The sequence below is a fragment of the Gadus macrocephalus genome, chromosome 4, assembly GCF_031168955.1.
Source record: "Gadus macrocephalus chromosome 4, ASM3116895v1".
Lineage (NCBI taxonomy): Eukaryota > Metazoa > Chordata > Actinopteri > Gadiformes > Gadidae > Gadus > Gadus macrocephalus.
In genome coordinates, this window is record NC_082385.1 from 16,948,954 (window position 1) to 16,971,599 (window position 22,646).

The 22,646-nt window shown below is 44.3% G+C and overlaps 1 protein-coding gene across 2 annotated transcripts in view; it reads right to left on the bottom strand.

Moving 5' to 3' along the window:
• Nucleotides 1–10: 10 nt before the first annotated feature.
• Nucleotides 11–22,646, bottom strand: part of LOC132456254 (synaptic vesicle glycoprotein 2C-like) — a 28,344-nt gene continuing 5,708 nt past the window's right edge. For both annotated transcript variants that reach the window (XM_060050580.1, XM_060050581.1), the window contains exons 3-13: nt 18,066–18,246; nt 17,126–17,277; nt 9,410–9,543; nt 8,707–8,796; nt 8,496–8,606; nt 7,986–8,074; nt 6,623–6,787; nt 4,750–4,883; nt 3,845–4,048; nt 3,131–3,290; nt 11–2,813 (exon numbers count right to left, since the gene is read on the bottom strand). In XM_060050580.1, coding sequence (XP_059906563.1) covers nt 2,630–2,813; nt 3,131–3,290; nt 3,845–4,048; nt 4,750–4,883; nt 6,623–6,787; nt 7,986–8,074; nt 8,496–8,606; nt 8,707–8,796; nt 9,410–9,543; nt 17,126–17,277; nt 18,066–18,246 — 1,604 coding nt within the window. In that variant the 3' untranslated portion in view covers nt 11–2,629. The remainder of the gene's footprint in view (nt 2,814–3,130; nt 3,291–3,844; nt 4,049–4,749; nt 4,884–6,622; nt 6,788–7,985; nt 8,075–8,495; nt 8,607–8,706; nt 8,797–9,409; nt 9,544–17,125; nt 17,278–18,065; nt 18,247–22,646) is intronic.

Genomic DNA, 22,646 nt, shown 5'->3' on the forward strand with positions numbered 1-22,646 from the left:
CTTACGACCCTTAAGGATCTTGACATGTTTTATTTGGTTTTCTAAATGGGTGAACATGACACCACAAGGTAAGACATGCTCATCATTGACGTCAGGAAGTTGTGATCAATAATCTATCGACAATGAAGCTCTGAGGTTTAAAATACCCCAGTCTGATTGGCTCTTTGAGCATATAAAGCCCTCCCCTCACAAAGAGCATGCCATGTCCACACTTATTCAGAACTCAAAACAAGAGTAGAATTAACCCACGGTCCACAATAAACCGAAACACAAAAATAGAACAACACAAGAATAGTTATTAGGGAACCAAAGAACAGAGGACACAACAACAGAACCACAGAATGCCTTGAGGAACAAACATGCAGGTTGTTTTTTCTTCCACAGGGATCAATATATCAATTGGGCTTGGCACATTAAGTGTTGCCTTGATGGCACAGCGGCTGAGAAGTTCAAGGACAAGCAGACACGAAAAATGTACACACAAATTACAACCAGAAACGGGAAACAAGAATCCTAATAGGTTCGGCTCGTCTTTTAAGTTCAGGAAAAATATGAAATGAAAACATGAAACGTACGATTTAAAGTTGTAGCACAGATTTAAAGGCATTTACTGAGTTGCACAAATGTTGCACAAATATGCAACTCAATCCACTTAGAATCAATTCCCCCCCCCCGCCCCCCCCCAAAACCATGCCATATTTGCTTATTAGAATGAAAACGTTACTGTTAATATTATAACATCAAGCATGGATATTAATAACCAACAATGTTGGAAGCATGGCTTTTGATTTCACTCAAGGTTGGGCTACTTTCACTTTGGGGCCAAATGAGAGGAAAGTGTCACTGCTTGGACACATTCCATCCCTTAAAATACGTGGCATGTTTGAGAGTGAAAATAAAACATACACAATATAATGTTTTTGGGCGCATGAGTTTCTGAAGCCCTTAACAGTAGAAGGCGATGAGTCAGCCACAACACCACAGACACCTGCTGCTTCAAGAAGCGTAGTCATGCATCCACAAGGACTGACACAAACAAACACACACAGAAACTAACCTTCACTGGTAGACACACACTCAAAGTCATACATACACGCACACACACATGCACACAAAAAGAGAGTCTGCTAGGTTTTGAAGAGCGAGAGACATGCTTGAAGCGAGATTCTTCAAGAAAGGCCTTTTAGTTCCAAGGGAGCCGAGCAGCAGAAACAACAAGAGAAGCTAAAAAGAGCATGGAGGGAGACATTAAGATCCCCTCACCCAGACATAGAGGGAAAGAGATATAGATAGATAGATAGATAGATAGATAGATAGATAGATAGATAGATAGATAGATAGATAGATAGATAGATAGATAGATAGATAGATAGATAGATAGATAGATAGATAGATAGATAGATAGATAGATAGATAGATAGATAGATAGATAGATAGATAGATAGATAGATAGATAGATAGATAGATAGATAGATAGATAGATAGATAGATAGATAGATAGATAGATAGATAGATAGATAGATAGATAGAGAGATAGATAGATAGATAGAGAGAGAGAGAGAGAGAGAGAGAGAGAGATAGAGAGATAGAGAGATTGAGAGATTGAGAGCGAGGAGCCAGACAGAGGGTGATTTTCTCAGGGGGCTCAGAGGTCAAACGGAGGCTGTCCAATGTGGATAGAGATCCAGACTAGTTAAAAGCGAAGCCCTTAACACTGAGCAAATTGCCATACCACACAAACACACATACGAAGGAACAGAACATTCAGACAGAAAGGGTTGTGAGGTGTAAAAGTTCCTCAGCAGGGGAATAGAGAAAGTGTAAACGTTGTTTTACTTTGCATCTGCAGCAGAGTCTGTTGGGACTGTATTAAATGAGAGGATGTCTTTAGTCAATGTCTCATTATGCAGTCAAGCAGGCGGACAGAAACTCAACACTCAACAAAGAAACCTTAACAACGTACAAATTCAAATTGTTAATTTGCCTCGGAATTATATGACCTATGTCATTGTATAATAAGGTCTTTGATATAAAAAATAATTTAATTAGACTCATCACAGAAAAAGGCCCTATGGGTGAGGCTATGGCCCTCAGCCTATGGGCAGGGTTGACTCCCATAAGATCATTGTGGACCCCCATAGGGTTAGGCTTGACCCCCATAGGGTTGACCCCCATAGGGTCAGCCCTGCCGAGCTGTGAAGATCCCTAGTTCTAAGCACCAAATAAACCTTCACCCAGACCTAAAGGGAGAATTCAGAGGACCGTCGAACATGTTGATCCATACTGTCCAGAAATAAGATGTAATAAGGATCACTTACTGTATATATTTATACAACTCCTAATATAAACACAACGATGAGCCCCTGTGTATTTGCGACCGCAAATAACGGTGACTATATTTCATTGTTCCATATTTTCTGGTTAATATCTGCTACTGATTTAACAACAGATTTTGAGCATTTTGGCACTTTCATATAATGGACTTAAGCAAGATTAAATAAAAACATTAATAAAAGATAAAAAAAAAAAAAAAAAAAAAAAAATGCAATTACTAATAAAAACAATTAAATAAGGAAAACCAACAAATAAAATAAATCCCTAAATCCATTTCAAGATCAACCGCCCCCCTTCACATGAGGACATTGGGGCGTGTGTCGGGGAGCCTGAGGCCCACCAGGCCCCCGGTCACCAGCACGGCCGAGGCCAGCAGGATGGGCACCGCCTTGCTAACGCCCACCAGGGAGCCGAAGATCAGGTTCCCCAGCACCGCCGCCAGCTTGCACATGGCGTTACAGAACCCGAAGCCAGTTCCCCTGGGAGAAACACATAGCGCACGACATCATATAAATACCTTTCATGTATAATAAAAAAGTCCAACCTACAGTTTGATAATCCACGTAACAATGCCAGAGATTCAGTTCTGTGTGGCGTACTGTATGCTGGCCTCATCGTGTTCACTCAACATGACCACCACATTCCTATCACCTCGTTGTTTTCAATGTACAAAGTAGTGGTTCTTGATGGCGCCCCATGTTAGACACATAGAGGCAGGTCGATGAAACACGGGTGGAGAACTGGTCCTTATGACCCACAACTACACCTACTACACAAAAACACACACAGCACCCACCTCCTGTCAGTGGGGTAGATCTCCGCCGTGACGACGTCCAGAGAGTTCCATGCTGAGATGCTGAGTCCGTTGTAGAGACACAGCATGAAGATCATCATGGACTCGCTGGTGCCGAACCACAGGAAGAAACAGCTGATACCTGACAGCACCATGGATCCCCCTGTGGTCGAAACATGGTCAGCAGCTCTGCATTACATTTACTGAGCTGACACTAATCCAAAGAGAAGTACAATGAGGGCATTAATTCATGAAGATACATTCCAGAAAGTTTACGGATCATGTGAGATACATAATATTAATCAAAAAGGCAAACTGTTTCCTGTGCCAGATTATAGAAACAAGTGAAAAACAGACTCAGTTCCGCTCAGTACGTTATGTAATATATTATAATAATAATATTATAGTATATATCATGTTTCCACATTATATTCTAGCTTCATATCACAGCATATTATATTGATATATTTAGTACATGAATTATGTATTCATATATATTCGGTGTGCGAAATAAGGGGAGGGGGCTTTCAAACCAGATTAGTTGCAGCGGTTTACATGGGCTTCTAGATCTACAGTCAATCTGAACTCTTTCAAACCAGATTAGAGGCAGCTGTTTACATGCGCTCCTAGATCTATAGTAGATTGTGTCTCTGGCCAGTAACCACAAGCATAGATCTGAGCATCATACCGGAGCAGATATCAAACCGAGTCTCCTACCCAGCATGCTGAGGCGTCCAATCTTGTCCATGAGCAGCGCAGAGACGATGTTGCCAGGCAACACGGCCAGAGTTCCCAGGAAGTTTACAAAGTAGACCCAGTAGGCGCTGTAGTCATCGTCAAACGTCATCTGGCAGCCCGTCTTGTTGTGGTGGAAGGAGCTGGTGATCACACGGGAGTTGGTGAGCTTGGAGTCATCGATGTCTGCCATTTGACCAGAGGGAGGGAGGAAAGAAAGAGGGATTTCACAGAATTGAGTTCACACTCACACTAAACACTTGTTCATATTCAGGAATATATTCACAATGAACACAATGAGAGGATATCAGCTCTATACCAAACAAAATAAACGTGTGACTTCAATCTAACAGTGACACAGTTTGATTAACAGGTTGTTATTCTAAAAGGCAGGACCCCACAACATCTGAAACATTTACCCTTCCTTGATCCACAGTAGTAACGATGGATTAATTCAGTGACATAAATAACAATCATCTCACAAAGTATGGCCTCCATCTCTACTGTACATCCACTTCTTGCCCTCATCAGTATCTTCTACTGTCTCTGCCCACTGCTCCATAGAGGAGAACCAATCAGCAGCCAGACAGGCTGTTATCATCTCCTTGTGCTCAGCTGCTCAGCACTGGACGGTGCTGGACGGAGGCCATTCAAATCTCTCTGGTAACATTCCTGAGAGTGTTCTGCCCTACGTCTGGTACAATACAAAGTTTAGTACACTACAAAATCCCTGTCCGCCTCGAAACCATTGGGTTGAGCGTGGTACTGACCGGAGAGACAGACAGACAGACAGAACAAACACAGAAACAGATGCTCCGACAGACACAGACAAAAAGACAGGTAGGCGGAGGGGCAGACAAACGGACGGTCTTTCCACGTGGACTAACCAGTGTTATAAAAGAAGGATTCTATAAAGGTACAGTTCTTGAAGGAGGTGCCGACGGAGGAGACGTCTTCAAAATAACAGTTGTCGAAGGTAGAGTCGATGAAGGTCACCGCCTTGAACCTCATGGCGATGAACCTGTGGAGCGAACACACAGCGTGATCAAAGACATCAAACATCACGTATGATGTCCCAGGTGCTGCCGTACCCCATTATGACCGTACATCTAGATTGCATCACACCACTGATGCGGCCATCCTTGTCATTTGAGAGTTTTTCAACACTCAATGGTGATGACACAGAATGAACAAGCTAGACTAGAAACTAGAAATCCATTTTACAGACATGTGTGTGTCTAAAGCCATGCCAGAATTAAAACATTTGCCCCAACATTTCACTTTAACCAACCAGTCGCAATCGGGCGCAAAACTATGTCAATTTGTGATATTTTGTTATTGACTGAGGCTTATAGCTGGGGTAGGCACTGAGGCTTAAAGCTAGGGTAGGCACTGAGGCTTAAAGCTAGGGTAGGCACTTAGGCATATAGCTGGGGTAGGCACTGAGGCTTAAAGCTAGGGTAGGCACTGAGGCTTAAAGCTAGGGTAGGCACTTAGGCATATAGCTGGGGTAGGCACTGAGGCTTAAAGCTAGGGTAGGCACTGAGGCTTAAAGCTAGGGTAGGCACTGAGGCTTAAAGCTAGGGGAGGTGTAACACCAAATTCGTACCGGGTGCCAAATTTGTACCGTAATCAGTAATCAGTTGTCCGTTGCCAGGCAACGGACAACAGATTACATAAGGGGTTGCCCGTTACCAGGCAGGTTTCAAAAAACAATCGCGCTCATGTTGCCAAAGACGAAATAATTTAATACAGATAACAGATCGCTAGATAACACTTGTTTTTACTTTATATTTGTATTGCATTTAATTGTTTAATCGAATTTAGCTAGTCAACTGAGTGTTTAAAGCAGGTTTCAAAAAACATTTGCGCTCATGTTGCCAAAGATGAAATAACATAATACAGATAACGGATCGCTAGATAACACTTGTTTTTACTTTATATTTGTATTGCATTTAATTGTTTAATCAAATTTAGCTAGTAAACTGTTAAAAGTGTATCATAGTCTAGCTAGCTTGTGTTAATTTAATTTCCTTAATTTAATTTAGAGAATAGATCATAGGTAATAGATAGATAGATAATATATAGATAGATGGGTAGATAGGTGAGCAGGCATTTACTTTTTTTTATTATTATTCACGTATTATTATTTTTTATTATTATTTTTATTTTTATTATTATTCACGTAATCCCCATAACATTTAGCTATTACTGTGTAGGGAAATAGATAAATACAATACAATACAATACAAATATAAAGTTAGGAACGCTAATAAATGTAATTTGTAAAATAAGTGTTATCTGTCTTGTCGCGCTCAATGAACGAGTTTGCGAATGTTCTTGAACCTTCCCACGTCATTCGAAGCAACGCTTCGAATGACGTGGGAAGCGAGCGATTGGCTTTAGCAGTGGGTTGGCCTAGACTTGTGGACACTCCGGTGCAATAAGTGCACGGGCACAGTGGGCAGGTAAGACAGGTAGGTAATCCAATCATTTAATTTGGCTGTATGAAATGATTGGATGGGCTTATAACAGATCAGATACTCAACAATTTATTTTTCTTGTCAGAGCATATAATTTATTGATTACTTTCAGCAGAGAATTTCAACAAATATGACAAAAAATGCTACTAAGACAAATTACCTACCCCAGCTTTAATATCACCATATAAACCTAATACAAATTCCTGCTCCACAAGGAGGCAAGTTTATTCATATAGCACCCTCAAACAGAAAGGCAGGAATCACAAAATAAGTCTACCTGTCATTTTGAAACACTCCGTTCCTGTGGATCTGGTTCTCCAGGGTGAAGTTGAAGGTAAAGTCCTCGGTACGTTCTCCGTTGTGGATCTTCACCCTGGAGGCATACTCATCCGCCTGGAGGTGTTTGATGACGTCAGGGAACCACACCGACAGTCCATAATACCTGCTCACACCAGACACCAGAGGAAAGAGATTTTACTACCAGTTCCTTACTGGGACGTTGCATTAATCATTAATGGTCAAGAGCATCACGGAAAATAATTCATTCAAGTGCACCAGTCGGCTGCCAGCTCTGTGTTGTTTGAAGATAGGACGGGACTCTGCATATGGAACGGGTCACAAACTAATGCTATGGCCTTTAACTATGGGGTTTGGAATGTGATGTGTGTGTGTGTTTGTGTGAGTGAGTGAGTGAGTGAGTGAGTGAGTGAGTGAGTGAGTGAGTGAGTGAGTGAGTGAGTGAGTGAGTGAGTGAGTGAGTGAGTGAGTGAGTGAGTGAGTGAGTGAGTGAGTGAGTGAGTGAGTGAGTGAGTGAGTATGAGAGCGATAGCGTGTGTGTGAATGAGTGAGTGCTTGCGTATGTTTGTGTGTGTGTGTGTATGTAGATGACATGAGCATATACATTAATATACATTTGCATTAAGCGTGTTACGTGTTCTCAATAGAAAAGCATGTATGGATCCCTACACACGCTGTACAACACTTTACACAAGACCCGCCCCCTAGGGCTGATCTGGACCAATGAGGACATTACAATGAGATGACTTGTTGACAAGTGGCAGACGCCACCATTTGCCTGTTGCATCACACACTTCAATTATCTGTCATCCATCACCACTAGCATTACAGGCTTATGACCAAATAAAGGATGTATCTAAACACAAACCACACAAAGACACAGACATACTGAGACAGACACACACACAAACGCTCAAGACAGGCACACACACACACACACACACACACACGCACACACACACACACACACACACACACACACACACACACACACACACACACACACACACACACACACACACACACACACACAAGAACACAAAGAAACACTCAGACTCAATCACAATGACACAGGCCCACTAGCACATGCACACACACAGCCACACTCACAGCCTGCTGTGACTTATTGAGTGATACCAAGGCAGACGGGACCTGGCACATTAAAGAAAGACAGCCATTGCTTCTTCCCACATGCGACCTGTTCCCAGAGGAGGGATTATGGAGAACAATTATGAAAAACAAAAGCGTTAGGTCGCCATTCAACACTGAATGCGGGGACATCAGGAGGAGCACAGGGAAGGGCAGGTCGAATAAAGAGCAGGAGAGTGTGTGTGGAAGCTCACCCAAAGGACAGGGTGAACCACACCACGGCCAGCTTCACTGTGTTGTCCCTCACCGGGTAACTGAAGCACCTCATGAAGGTCATCCACAGCTGGTAGGGAACAGGACAACCGTTTGTAAATGGTAGATGGATATTTATCCAGCGTTTTGTGACATCACGAGTGGGAGTGTCGACCCAGTGCAGCGATTGGCTGATGTTGAATCACCTCACTGGTGGACTGGAGCAATCTGGTAGGCTGGGGTCTACCTCTAGATCAATCACACCTAGCTGGACTCTCACAGTATTGATGTCCCAAGTGGAACGTTTGTTTAAGTTGACTTGGATTGGCTTTGGACTGTTCTCACAAATCAGACTTCAGGTTCTATTCTGAGGTCTGATTGCAGACAAGCTCAAAACTTGGTGAACGATAGGCTTCATACATGTTACACAAAGCAGTCCTGCTATTAAATTGCAGGACTGCTTTAGCTCTGATTATATGCCTGGCTGGTAAACCCTGAAGAAAGCAACCTACTCCTCTGATCTCGGCCCGAACCTTCATGAAGGCCTTGGCCACAGGGTTGGCCGTCTCGCTCTGCATCTCCACCAGCTCGTCCAGCTGCCTAGGGACCTTGATCCTGTTCACCTGTAGGGGGAGACAGAGGTCACTCCTGGCCACCACACTGAAGCCTTACTTGGGTGGAGGCGGTGGTGGTGGAGGCGGTGGTGTCACTGCACTCACTCACAGTGAACACTCGCTCGGGCTCTCCGCGGGCGCGCATGTTGGTGTCGTGGATGTGCTTGAGCACCATCCAGGCCTCGTCGTGTTTGCCGTTCTGGAGAAAATCAGAGATGAGAGGAGGGATGATGAAGTGGAATCAATACAATGAGAAAAAAAAACAGCACAATAATTACTGCAGAAAATTTGTATATAGAATTGTGCAGAAAGAAGATCATATAAAAATAAGAATAAGAGTTCAATGTCAGCAATATATCTGAAGCAAATAAAGCAGATAAAGAAGCCAAGGTGCACAATGTTAGAGAATTTATAGGTTTGACCTTGGATTTAGAATGTTCGCCACTGAATTTAGAAAATTCGCCACTGAATTTAGAATATTTACCACTGAATTTAGTATGTTTGCTACTGAATTAAGAATGTTTGCCACTGAATTAAGAATGTTTGCCACTGAATAAGAATGTTTGCCACTGAATTATAAATGTATGCCACTGATTTAAGAACATTTGCCACTCAATTTAGAATGTTTGCCAGCGAATTAAGGATGTTTGCCACTGAATTTAGAACATTTGCCACTGAATTAAGAAGTATTCACCGAATTAAGAATGTTTGCCACTTGATTTTTATTGTTTTCCATTGAAATCGGAACGTTTGCCACCGAATTTACTTTTAATTAACGTTTTGCATTGAAATTAGATTTTTCCACCCCTCACCTGTAGGAAGAAACGTGGGCTCTCGGGCATGAAAGTGAGGGCCACCACAGCGGAGACGCAGGGCAGAGCGCACACCACAACGAACACCCTCCAGCTGTGGAACTGGTAGGCTGAACCCATGCTGAAACTCCACCCTACCACCAGCCATGTAGACAGAGGAACAGACACACACGCGCGCGCGCACACACACACACACACACACACACACACACACACACACACACACACACACACACACACACACACACACACACACACACACACACACACACACACACACACACACACACACACACACACACACACACACACAGTGTGAGTTTATAAAACAGAATACTAATCTACAGTTATGCCCAATGCAACACATGATCAAATCATAGTTATAAAAGTATTGTTAACAGCAACTTTCGCCCCAATCCCGCTGTATTCCCACTTCACTCATACACTGCTGAGGAACAATAGGGCTTGTACATCACAACGCAGCATTTTGATGATGATATAATCATAATAATACTGCCATATTGAAAGGACTCAAGACTTCAAAGTTAATATTCCATAACTTCCGTTGAAACGATGATGATGCATTAGTAAACAAAGAGTCAAACACTACTATCAACACAATAACAACAACTTCGATGAGCCTTTGATTCCAATATGGAGTTATGGGTTATTGTGATGTGACGCTGTGTTGCGAGGTTTCAAGCCCTTTCTGTTACCAACAGTCTAAAGTCTAACAAAATGCCTTTAAGCAGATATCAACTCCTGTGGGAAAGAAATGCTGAGAACTGCTTTAAGAAATAATGAATTTATTCTTGTTATCATGAGCTCACACCAGGCAACCTCCATAATGTATGTATATATATATATTTCCGCCCCTCAAACATACACACACAGACACGCACACGCACACAGACACACGCACACGCACACAGACACACACACACACACACACACACACACACACACACACACACACACACACACACACACACACACACACATATATATATTTCCACCCCTCACACATACACACACACACTTACATATATTTAAATATATATATATATATATATATATATTGTGGCAACCCGGTCCAAACCCATGCGGCCCCGGGGAGAGGTGGTGGATGGCGTATACCGCCGATATCGTCCAGTCGGAGCCAGAGAGCGTCCATTGCGTCACCCTAATCGGCGCAATGGAGAACACCTGTGGCGGAGGACGTGCAAGACCAGGTACCCCTTTAAAAGGCTGTGACATGTTCTCATACGGAAAGGAAGCTGTAAGCAGGAGTGGACCAGGGAACCTCCAGGAGTGGATCTAGTGGACCTTTTCCCCAACGCTCGCGGGGACGATAGCATTGACTCTTTCGTGGCTCACAGAGCCATCAGTATTATTTCTCGTTTTTCCCGCGTTGGGCACAGACCCACGTGTTTTTTCCATTGTTCCTTGAATAAATGCCTCTTGTGGCTTTGAACGGACCTTGGCGGACCCACTACTTTCCAGAGTGACAGAGACATTCCTTGGGCCGGGTCGCCACAATATATATTTGTGTGTGTGCATGCGTATAAACACACTCCTGGATAGTAATCATACAGCTATGCTACCCGGAGCCTACTAGCTCTCAAACAATACTGCCAACGATGCATTTTGATTTGTTCAGATACTTCCCAATATAGTCATGGGAAAGTTTGAGTGTGTGTATGAGCGTGAGCATGAGAGTGAGTGAGTATGTGTGAGAGGGAGTGTGTGTAGGAGTATGAGTATGAGAGTGAGTGAGTGTATGTATGAGGGTCTGTTTGTGTGTGTGTGTGAGTGAGTGAGTGTGTGTGTGAGTGAGTTTGTGCGTTTGTGAAGGTGTATTTGATAAACTGCTTTTGTCCTCTCCTGTATGGATCTCATTAGACAGATTATGGGTCTAATGGACTGGAGGGATGGATGACTGATTCAGGAACTCAGACATTCTGCAAGATTTATGGACTTCCTATACAGTAAATAAGCAATCTGTACACACACTCTCTCTCTCTTTCACACACACACACTCTACCACACACACACACACACACACTCAAACACACACACACACACACACACACACACACACACACACACTCTACCACACACACACACACACACACACTCTAGCACACAGACACACACACACACACACACACACACACACACACACACACACACACAAACATGCATGTGACACATGCATGTGCACATACACACACGTACATACACAACAAATAGATGCACCATGATGCAGAGAGTGTGGCTTGGCTATCAGTCAGTGTCTATTAAAACCCTCAGGTAAACAAACATCACACAAACCCTTCAGCTTGATTCCACATACCAATTAAAATACTGATTTTCCAAAATGAGGCACTTTAATTGGAATCATTTAATATTATTCCTCAAAAATTAAAAGGGTAAAACAGAAAGCTACCCAAATACCACATTTCCCTGGCATACACACCCACGTGCACTTGCTTACACACAAACATTCACACACACACACACACACACAGACGCACACAAAGGCACACACACTCTCTCAATGTGCAGTCTGTGTTCCAGTCAATGGAGAAAAGTACTGCAGCAGAACCGATTTTACACACGCACACGCACACACACACACACACACACAAGAAGAAGGAAAATGTGCTCAGTGTACCAGTGGTGGATCATTGGATGTCCACCATGGGTTCTGTCCAGCTGTACGTCGTCCACCATGGGTTCTGTCCAGCTGTACGTCCACCATGGGTTCTGTCAAGCTGTATGTCCACCATGGGTTATTTCCAGCAGTATGTTACTGTACGTTATCAGCAGCTCATCTTGGATCAGTTCACTAAAAGTCAAGGGCTTGTACCTCAGAATGCATCATGAGATTTTTTGTTGCCACTTCTCCGCCATGTGTCTGATTATTCGAGGGAGGTGTAGTATTGTAAAATCCTAAATCCGTATTACTAATTTAGTTTGACAGCGCAACAAAGAAACGCAAAAACAAATGGCAGTCCCACCACACAACCTCTACCTATCAGAGCGTGACCAATCAGAGTACAGCTCTGTTTGACCTAATGAACCAACATACTACCCAGACCCCCCAGGGGCCTGTACTATGAACTTCGATTAGAGGGTTAGCAAGGTATGTTGAGCTGAAAGCCTGGGTTAGCTGTACCACGAAAGCCGATCTCTTTAAGCGTCGCTGTATCACCATGGTGACTTATGCTCGCAACCAAACCTGGTCGGGAGTAGCTTTTCAGCTTATGCTGCTATCCATTTTGATGGTAGGCTGGTACGAACGACCAGCTTCAGCGAGAACGTGACGTATTTCCCTTGCTCCAGCCTTCCAGTTTGCTATTTGTGTCCGACGAGTTTAAGAAGAAAACTATTTTGGAAAAAAGAAATAATCAAGTGTATAATGGTTGCCAGCCATTGCAGAAACATTAACATTGCAAGCCAATTTTTATTTCAACAAGTGCTGTCGTGTTTCTGTCGAGCCACGAGGGGTAGTAGCGGGCTAGTCATCATTAGCAACATAGCCTCTTTGGCAAACCAGCTTGAAAACACAACTTTACATTATATTTCACGCAAAGCAAGACCATAAATTGGTGACCGGATTAAAGCAGCAATAAAATCAAGTGTGTAAGAGGATTTAAAATCGACATTACAACCCCCAACGTGGTACAAATACAAAGAAAATACAGCTCGATCCCCATTGACTATGGGCGCAGCCATCTTGTTTGCTAGTTGTACAGATCTGCTCGCTCTACTTTGAAAGCGACGAGATACTACGACCGAAAGGGGGCGTGCCTCAGTGAAATGCCGCAAGAAAGCTGGGAGATTGGCGACTTTACCACTTCGTACATCCAAATGGATAGCAGCATTAGTCTACCCGGAGATCGGCTACTTAAATCGGCGTGCGCAGCTTCCTAGCCCCTCCTCTGATAATGGCGTCACCATTTGTGGGTGTTCCCATGGACCTCGGCGCACTTATCGTACAGGCGTCTCTCCGGAGACAGAGGGTTTTTCAGGACAGAACCGATCCCTTGGCATTGTCTGACGATATTCTTTATGAGAGATACAGATTCTCATCAGAGGGTATTCGTTATTTGATCTTCCTTGTTGGACCGTATGTAGTCAATTCTACACAAAGAAGCCGTGCACTTAATAGCCGCGTTTACATGGACACATCTGATCCGCATAGATTTCTATGCGGAATAGAAAATTATACGCCTCATTCGGAATGCAATTATCTGTTCGGCATAGAATCCTATGCCGAATAGAAGAGGTGGAGTAGTCCGTTTTAATCGACATGTATACACTTATTCCGAACAGATTGGGGTTTAACTTAGAGCAGCTGCAGTAGTTCGCAATTGGTCCACTGAGCTCCGTTGGTACTTTTATGCACACCGAACTTGACCGCTGTCAAGGAAAGTGGATTTATAGCCTGATTCACATCTTTGTTCGTAAGTAGTCCGGTAAGCGTGTCCGGTTGCTAAGCGACGGGACATGGGTGTTTATTAATGATGTGTTTGCGTATCGTAGTGTCCGCGCGAGTCCAGGATAACTGTAAATGAGTAGGCTACTACTAGTACTTTTGCAGGCTGAACGTTAAAATACTTCTTAACTTAGAGAGACCACTCTCTCCCACCAGTCTTTCCTGCGGACTCGCATTCAAATTCCTCTTGTTTGCGGCGGAGGTGGGGGTAAATATAAAGATCAGACGTAGCTGTGCTGTCCTCCTTCTTAATTGAAGGAGCAGGCAGAGAAAAGCTCTCTCCTGCTGTGCTTTCATTAAAATCAAATTCACAATGCCAAATAGTGATAAGACGTCCATTATGTCGCCGCCGATCAGAGATGTGTCAGGTGTGCGCGAGAGACATAACAGACACTTTTGTTACTGCCATGTCTACAGCAGGGCATCACATTTTAGGAACAGATCTATTCCGCATAGAAATCTATGCGGATCAGATGTGCCATGTAAACGCGGCTAGTGTTGCGCAGTGTGTCTGTGTTTCAAGTTCGAAGGTGGCCCCGCACGTTCAACGTACAGGTCAAGTCAAGTCAAGTCAAGTCAAGTGTACTTTATTGTCAAAAATCTATGTAACAGGGTTAGCACAGAAGTTTGAAATTGCGTTTGGCCAGTCTCCAATGTGCAGTTAAAAAACATTGAAATAAGACATTGACAATAATCTCTCACTCACACACACACACACACACACACACACACACACACACACACACACACACACACACACACACACACACACACACACACACACACACACATAGCAGCAGAAGTACAATCAGTGGTCACAAGGTGCAACAGTAAAGTAAAGTGCAACAGTAAAATGCCAGTGGCATGGTGAAGTGACTATGGAATGTTCATGTGGTTTTCTTCAGTGTGTTGATGAGTCTGATGGCTTGTGGAAAGAAGCTGTTACTCAGTCTGCTTGTGCGGGACCGCAGGTTGCGGTACCGCTTCCCTGATGGTAGAAGGGAGAACAGACTGTGTGCTGGATGAGTTGTGTCTTTGATGATGTTCATTGCCCGCTTGGAACAGTGTGAAGTGTACAGTTCCTGAATGGCTGGTAGGGGTGACCTGATGATCTTTTCTGCTGTCCTCACCACCCTCTGCAGTGCCTTCTTGTCTGCAGCTAGACAGCTGCCGTGCCAGACAGAGACGTTGCTGGTCAGGATGCTCTCAATAGCACCTCTGAAGAAGGTGGTGAGGGCAGAAGTGGGGAGGTCAGCTCTTCTCATCCTTCTCAGGAAGTGGAGTCGTGTCTGCGCCTTCTTGACCAGCGCGGTGGTGTTGGTAGTCCATGAGAGGTCATTCGTGATGTGCACTCCCAGGAACTTTGTGCTTTTCACAGACTCTACTGCACTGCCGTTGATGATGAGTGGGATGTGTGTTGGTTGTTTCTTCCTGAAGTCTACAGTAATTTATTTTGTTTTGTTGACGTTGAGAAGCAGATTGTTCCTCTCACACCAGTTGATGAGTAGCTGTACCTCCTCTCTGTATGCATTAACCTATAGTCAAGTGCCATGTTGTCCATTATCCCTTATAGAACCGCTATGTCAGTGACACAATTAGGCCTAGGCATTTTTTATTCTACAAATTCATATTATAGCTGTGAGAATTGTTAAGAAAAATCACCTCCATAGTCGGAAAACCAAATCATAGGCTAAATTCACCTGAAATTATTCAAATGGATGCTTACAACTTACCACATTGAATAATATTTTTATATTTATTTTTGACTTGGCCCCATGTTCGTAGGAGCAAACATGGGGCCCCACATATATGGGGGTAAAAGGGATGATGATACATAATATTTTTTAGACAACATGCAGAATCTTTTCACTTACGAATTAACACGGTCGTCTATTTTTTGCCAGCACGCCACCCTAGCCATATTATAGGCAACCGTGTTCCCCTTGGCTGTGATTTGAACTTTGAATTCATCGTAGGAGTTCATAATAATACACTGCTCGCCTTGGATGAAATACACCGCTCTCGCGCGATTTATTTTGCATAAGGGTGAGTCAAATGACGCGAGAAACGCCCCTTTTATGTGAACGCGCATTGAACCTAAAGCGGAAAACCTGGTTCAACTAATTGAATTTAAAGTGAGCGTCGTGGTACCATTTAACTCTGATTGCGAGTTGCAGCTCTGTCGAGCCAGGTTTTCCCAAGAAAGCCTGGGTATGTTCAGCGAGGTTCGTGGTAAACCCCCCTGGTATGGTGTTTTGTTTTTCTAACGTGACTAGTTGTTGCTAGACAGCAGGTGAAAAAACCACAACTGCCAAGCCAAAAGAGTGTCATCGCGCGATAAAATAATTAACGCTGTTAAAATTGGTTTGTGTTAACGCCGTTAATAACGCGTTAAACTGGCACTAATATATATATTTTTAAAAACATACAGCGCTCTTGGGGGCCCCCTGGCGGTCGGGGGCCCTAAGCGGCCGCTTAATTTGCGTATAAGGAGGGCCGGCTCTGCATGTCATTGAGTACACCGGTTTTCTGGGAGACATGTGAATGTGAATGTGAATGAATGAAGGACGCTGGATGAAATAGGCTGGATGAATGAGGCTGGATGAAATAGGCTGGATGAATGAAGGAGGCTTGATGGTAGGCTGGATGAATGAAGGAGGCTTGATGGTAGGCTGGATGAATGAAGGAGGCTTGATGGTAGGCTGGATGAATGAAGGAGGCTTGATGGTAGGCTGGATGAATGAAGGAGGCTTGATGGTAGGCTGGATGAATGAAGGAGGCTTGATGGTAGGCTGGATGAATGAAGGAGGCTTGATGGGAGGCTGGAATGAATGAGGATGGTAGACTGGGTAGCTCCGCCCATTCTGCCGGCGATTTGAGTTCACCCTGCACAAGGGTCTGGAGAAGAGCAATGCATTTCTTTCTGCTTCCGATATGTTTTTGCGGGAGCCAATCACCAAGCTGGCTTGGTGTGGTATTGGCTGGTTCAACACAATGATGACTGGGATGCAACGGCAAACAGCCAATCGCGTACCGAGTCAGTTGAACTAGGCCCGTCGATCACGCCTCTTGTGCTGAAGAAAATGACAGCAGCTTCCCCAGACCAACGTGCAATCTACGATTGAGCTTGGTCTGGCAATAGCCCGGCTATGAGGATGGATGAATGAGGCTGGATGAATGCGGCTGGATGAAGGAGGCTGGCCGGTACCAACCGTAGTGGGGGATGATGGCCCAGGCCATGGCCGAGGCGTAGATCCCCCCTATCATCCAGAACATGCAGAGCCAGCTCAGGTGCTCGCCCCTCTTCTCCCGAGCCAGTACCTCGGCAAAGTAGGAGAACACGATGGGCACCGCGCCACCAATGCTGAGGACAGGAAGGAGGGGGGCGGAGACAGGAAGTAACATCAGCATTAAGATATGTTTTACTTCTCAACATATCAGATGCGTCATAGCAGTGTCGAGTAGAGTAAAATAGATGTAGATAAGAAGGAAGTAGAAAACTTTGAATAGTGAGGTGGAGTAGTTTACTGAAGGGAAGTATTATAGTAAGAGTAGAGTAGAGCAGAGTAGAAGAGTAAAGTATTAAAGTAGATGAGTAGTGTAGAATAAAGAAGAGTCGACTACAATAGATTAGAATACCATAGAGTAAACTTCAGTAGAGTAAAATACAGTAGAGTACAACACAGAAGAGTAGACTTCAGAAGAGTCAAATACAGTAGAGTAGACTTCAGTATGATACAGTAGAGTTGACTTCAGTAGAGTAAAATACAGTAGATTAAAATAAAGTAGAGAAGACTTCAACAGAGTAGACTTCAGTATGATACAGTAGATTAGACTTCATTAGAGTAATGTAGAATACAGTCGAATAGACTAGTACATTAAAGTAGTGTAGAATACAGTAGAGTAGGCTAGTACATTAGAGTAGTGTAGAATACAGTAGATTAGACTCGTACAGTATAGCAGTGTAGAACACGGTAGAGTAGACTAGTACAGTAGAGTAGCATAGATTACAGTAGTGTATAATACAGCAGAGTAGTGTGTAATACAACAGTGTAGAATACAGTAAAGTAGACTTCAGTGTAGAGTAGTAGAATACAGTACAGTATAGTCGAGTAGACTAGTACATAGAGCAGGATAGAAAAGTATTCTCACCCAAAGCCTGAGACCATGCGACAGAGCAGGAACATGCTGTAGCCCTGGACGAAGGAGGACAGGAAGGCGAAGAAACCATTCACAGACATGGCGATTAACAGGCACTGCTTGCGGCCAAGCTTATCTGACAGGCCGCCCCAGAAGAATGCTCCCAGCATCATCCCCAAGTACACGATACTACCTAGAGAAGAGATATGGAGAGGGAGAGGGAAGATGAGATCAAACTACCACCACCACTAATAAGTGACACATGGTTTTACACTGAATTGGGCCTAAATGCGGAACATTCTTATAGAAACGCCTTGTTTAACAAACTGACTGGTACTGAGAGGCCACATATGGCCAAGTGGCGACCAACACGATGGATTGGCGTAAGACAGACAATGCTTACCGGTAAACACAGAGAGCCGCAGCGAGGAAACAACTGAGTTCTGAAACCAGTCACAACACAAACAAGTTCAAGGAGGTGTGGGCCGCTAACAAAGCCGCTGCTGCCTCCTTCAGGTCCCAGTGATTCAATGTCTTTGATTTACTTGTGACTAACAACCTAACAAATAGACATATTTTTACTACATAAAATGTTGCATTCTGTTGCCTTGTAGTCTGTATGAAAATACATTTTCTTGAAAAGAATAAGGCGAAGGGAACCGGAAGTTATTTCTTCTCCCCGTGTGTCAGGGTGATTCCTCCGGATAATGCAGAGAGCAGTTGGGGTGTGATGTTGGACCAGCCCAGTAAACACTATGCTCTACACCCGACTGTGTGCTAATAATGTGCGAATAAAAATGCTAATGCGTTTTGGAGGACAGGGCACCACAACAGTGCGGCAGAGAAGGTAGCCAAAGACCCTTTTTTATTTTCTCTCTGTCTTCCATCCCCCTCCACACACACACAAACACCCGTCCTGCTGTGTTTAAGGTGATGAAATAGATATGCTAGTGAGCCTTATCGAGTTGTGCAGACATGACGCAGGGAACTGGTGTGATTCACCGGGTCCATGATTAGCATCTGTTACGGCCGGGCCCATTCATTTTATTGCCCCTCTCACAAAGGGTTATATCTGTAATAAAACGGTGAGGCGGGATCATGCTGGTGGTTGTTGTGGTGGGGTTATGTTGTTGTTCAGAGAGTGTGGTGGTGGGGGTCGGTGGTGCCTGGGGGCTGGTGGTGGTGTGGGATGATTTAGTTGTTTTGGTCTTTGTTTTCTCCTTCAACAAGGGTTAAACGGGAGGTCCGATCTTTAACAGGATCAGCCAAAAATATACATACCACAGTTATCATCTAAAACATATTTTTCAATTATATTATTTTCATATTCCCTGATTCCCCATCTGGGAAGAAAATTTAATGTTATTTTATTTGGGACCTTTTTTTGGAGACAATACAACATTTCGCTATTTTTTCTTATTAATGACGTCATCAAACGTTTGGTTCAATACAAGCATTTTCCCTTGCAGATTGCTGTCTAAGTGCTAGAGCTGTGTTGTATCAGAGCCACGCAGGCCTTGAGATAACACCCAGTTAGTCTCATTATTTGTGTGCTTGTGTGTAAACACAGCGCCCTCCGGACGCCTAGGAGGTGTAATTACCACCGCACACAACAACGTCTCATCATGCTAAAGTGAAATAAGAGTGGAGTTAAGCAAACGGTTGATCCAGATAATTCCCTGATAGCTGGAGAATCTATGAAGGAATTCCCACAGCATGATGGACGGAGAAAGATTTAAACGGACGAGTATGTTCAAACTGAAATGGTTATCAGTTTTAGACGGTGATTATCTTTTATTCATCTTCACTGTGTACACAACGATTCCTATTTCCATGGGATTACACACTAATTAAAACATATTCATTCATATTATAACATGGTGTATACCTTGAGATACCCATAATTCTACCCATGCACCTGGCCACAGTTTATTCTAACACATGATTTCTCTGTTAGCACTCATTAAGGGGGGTAAGAAACGCTCAGGCCCTCCCGTCTTCAGGGTAGTTAAAGTGAATGTTGCCTTGAGTGGACATTTTAATTAGCAATTTCCAGGCTCCAGCCAAGCCTATTAGTCAGGTCATTTTGGGGACTGAGTCTACCTGTGAATGGCATGTGTGGTCACACACACACACACACACACACACACACACACACACACACACACACACACACACACACACACACACACACACACACACACACACACACACACACACACACACACCACACACACACACACACACACACACACACACACACACACACAGACCACAGGAACCAAGACACACACTTGTAAAAGTGTGTGCGTTGGTTTGTGTGGTCCGAACCAACGCATCTAGTCCTTTTCTCTTTCTTGCCTTAAATCTCTCAGGACTCTCCCTCACCATAATGTGATGTAACGTAATGTAGGGAGGAAGAATGGCCTCCCGTCCCTCCATCCTCTCCCCTGTCGCTCTACACCCCTCCCTCATCTCTCTCTCTACCTCACCCCTCTGTACCTCTTTATATAACTCAGCCAGTCTGTCTCTCCCTCGCCCTCTCTCACTTCCTCCAACGGCTCCCTCTCCCCGCCTCACCATCAGCGTCTGTCTCTCATTCTCCTCTCTCTCTCTATGTCCCCCCCTCCCGTTCTCCTCCTCTCTCTCTCCCCTCGTCCCTTCCCGTTCTCCACCTTTTCTCTCTGTGTCCCCCCCTCCGTTCTCCTCCTCGCTCTCCACCCCTTCCCTCTCCTCCTCTCTCCCCCTTCCCTTCTCATTCTCCTCCGCTCTCTCCCCCCCTTCCCTCTCCTCCCTTCTCCCCCCTCCCTTCTTATTCTCCTCCTCTCTCTATGTCCTCTCCCCTCCCGTTCTCCTCCTCTCTCTCTCTCCCCCTTCCCGTTCTCCTCCTCTCTCTCTCCCCCCCTCCCGTCTTCGCCTCTCTCGCCCCCTTCCCTCCCGTTATCCTCCGCTTTCTCTCCCCTCCCGTTCTACTCCTCTCTCCCCCTCCCAGTCTCCTCCTCTCTCCCCTCATCCCCTCCCGTTCTCCTTCTCTCTCTCTCTGTGTCCCCCCCTCTTGTCTCCTCCTGGCCCAGCTGCAGTAATAAAGAACGGTGCTGCAGACATTAACTCTCCTCCGTGCGCTCGCCCTGCATGCACAACACCGTGAGTCAGTATGTGTTTTAGATATACATGCTGTGGGTGTGTGTGTGTGTGTGTGTGTGTGTGTGTGTGTGTGTGTGTGTGTGTGTGTGTGTGTGTGTGTGTGTGTGTGTGTGTGTGTGTGTGTGCGTGTTTGTGTATATGTTTTTAGACTTGCCTGCTGTGTATGTGCGTTAGGGATTGCGTGTTTGTTTGTTTGGGGGGGGGGGTAATATAGACATTAGTAATAACCATTGTAAGACATACTTAAATACAACCCCATACTACAAATACTCCAATCAAGATAACAAGTAGAAAGAGCAGGAACAATAGACCAACCAACACATCCAGTTCACCATGTCATTAAAACACACACATACACATACAAACACACACACACACACACAGTATGTGTGTCCAAAACATCTACACAAAGATGCGCGCGCGCACACACACACACACACACACACACACACACACACACACACACACACACACACACACACACACACACACACACACACACACACACACACACACACACACACACACACACACACACACACACACACATTAACAGCATGTATGTCTTAAACTATACACAAACACGCCCACACACACAGAAACTCACATAAACAGCAGGTGTATCCAAAAAATATACACAAACATGAACACATACTCCCACAAACAGAAAGCATCAATGTCCCAAGCATACACAAATACACACACACACACACACACACACACACACACACACACACACACACACACACACACACACACACACACACACACACACACACACACACACACACACACACACACACACACACACACACACACACACACAGGAGATCCATCTCCCTGTATGATCCTCCTACGTGTGTATCCAAATACCTGGTGCCATGACAACCCACTGGCTGCCCTTAACAATGAGATTACACTTTCAGATGTCTCATGGCTGGGCTGCGTGCCAAGAACCCTGCATTCATCGGGCCGTTTCGCCGCGGAGAGACATCTATTCACTGTCACTTCCCGTCTTAAGCCATCGATCTCAACGAGGTGTGTAAAATACACACGCTGCACTCAAGATCTAAACAACAACCATTCCACCCTATGATGGTAACACAAGTTCATCTTTGTGTGAAATGGGGCAATGGATGGTTTTAGAAAATCCATTGAGTAGGATTATTAGCCGTATTCAAAATGAATAATGTGCTGGAGATTACATATACACATATTTCATGGTGTTTATGGACTAAATATAGTCCTAATAATAGTATTTGAGTTTGAGGCAGCAACCACAGCAGTTGTTTGCCCAGAAGTGTTGCAATAGATTGATTGGTTGGAGGAAATATTGGGTGCCACTTCAAAGGGACGGTAAATCTCAGGGATTTTACACAAACAGTTTATGGTGAAATGTTAACGGGCCTGATTTACAGGCCTTCCTGAAAATGATACTCTCTTGCCCTG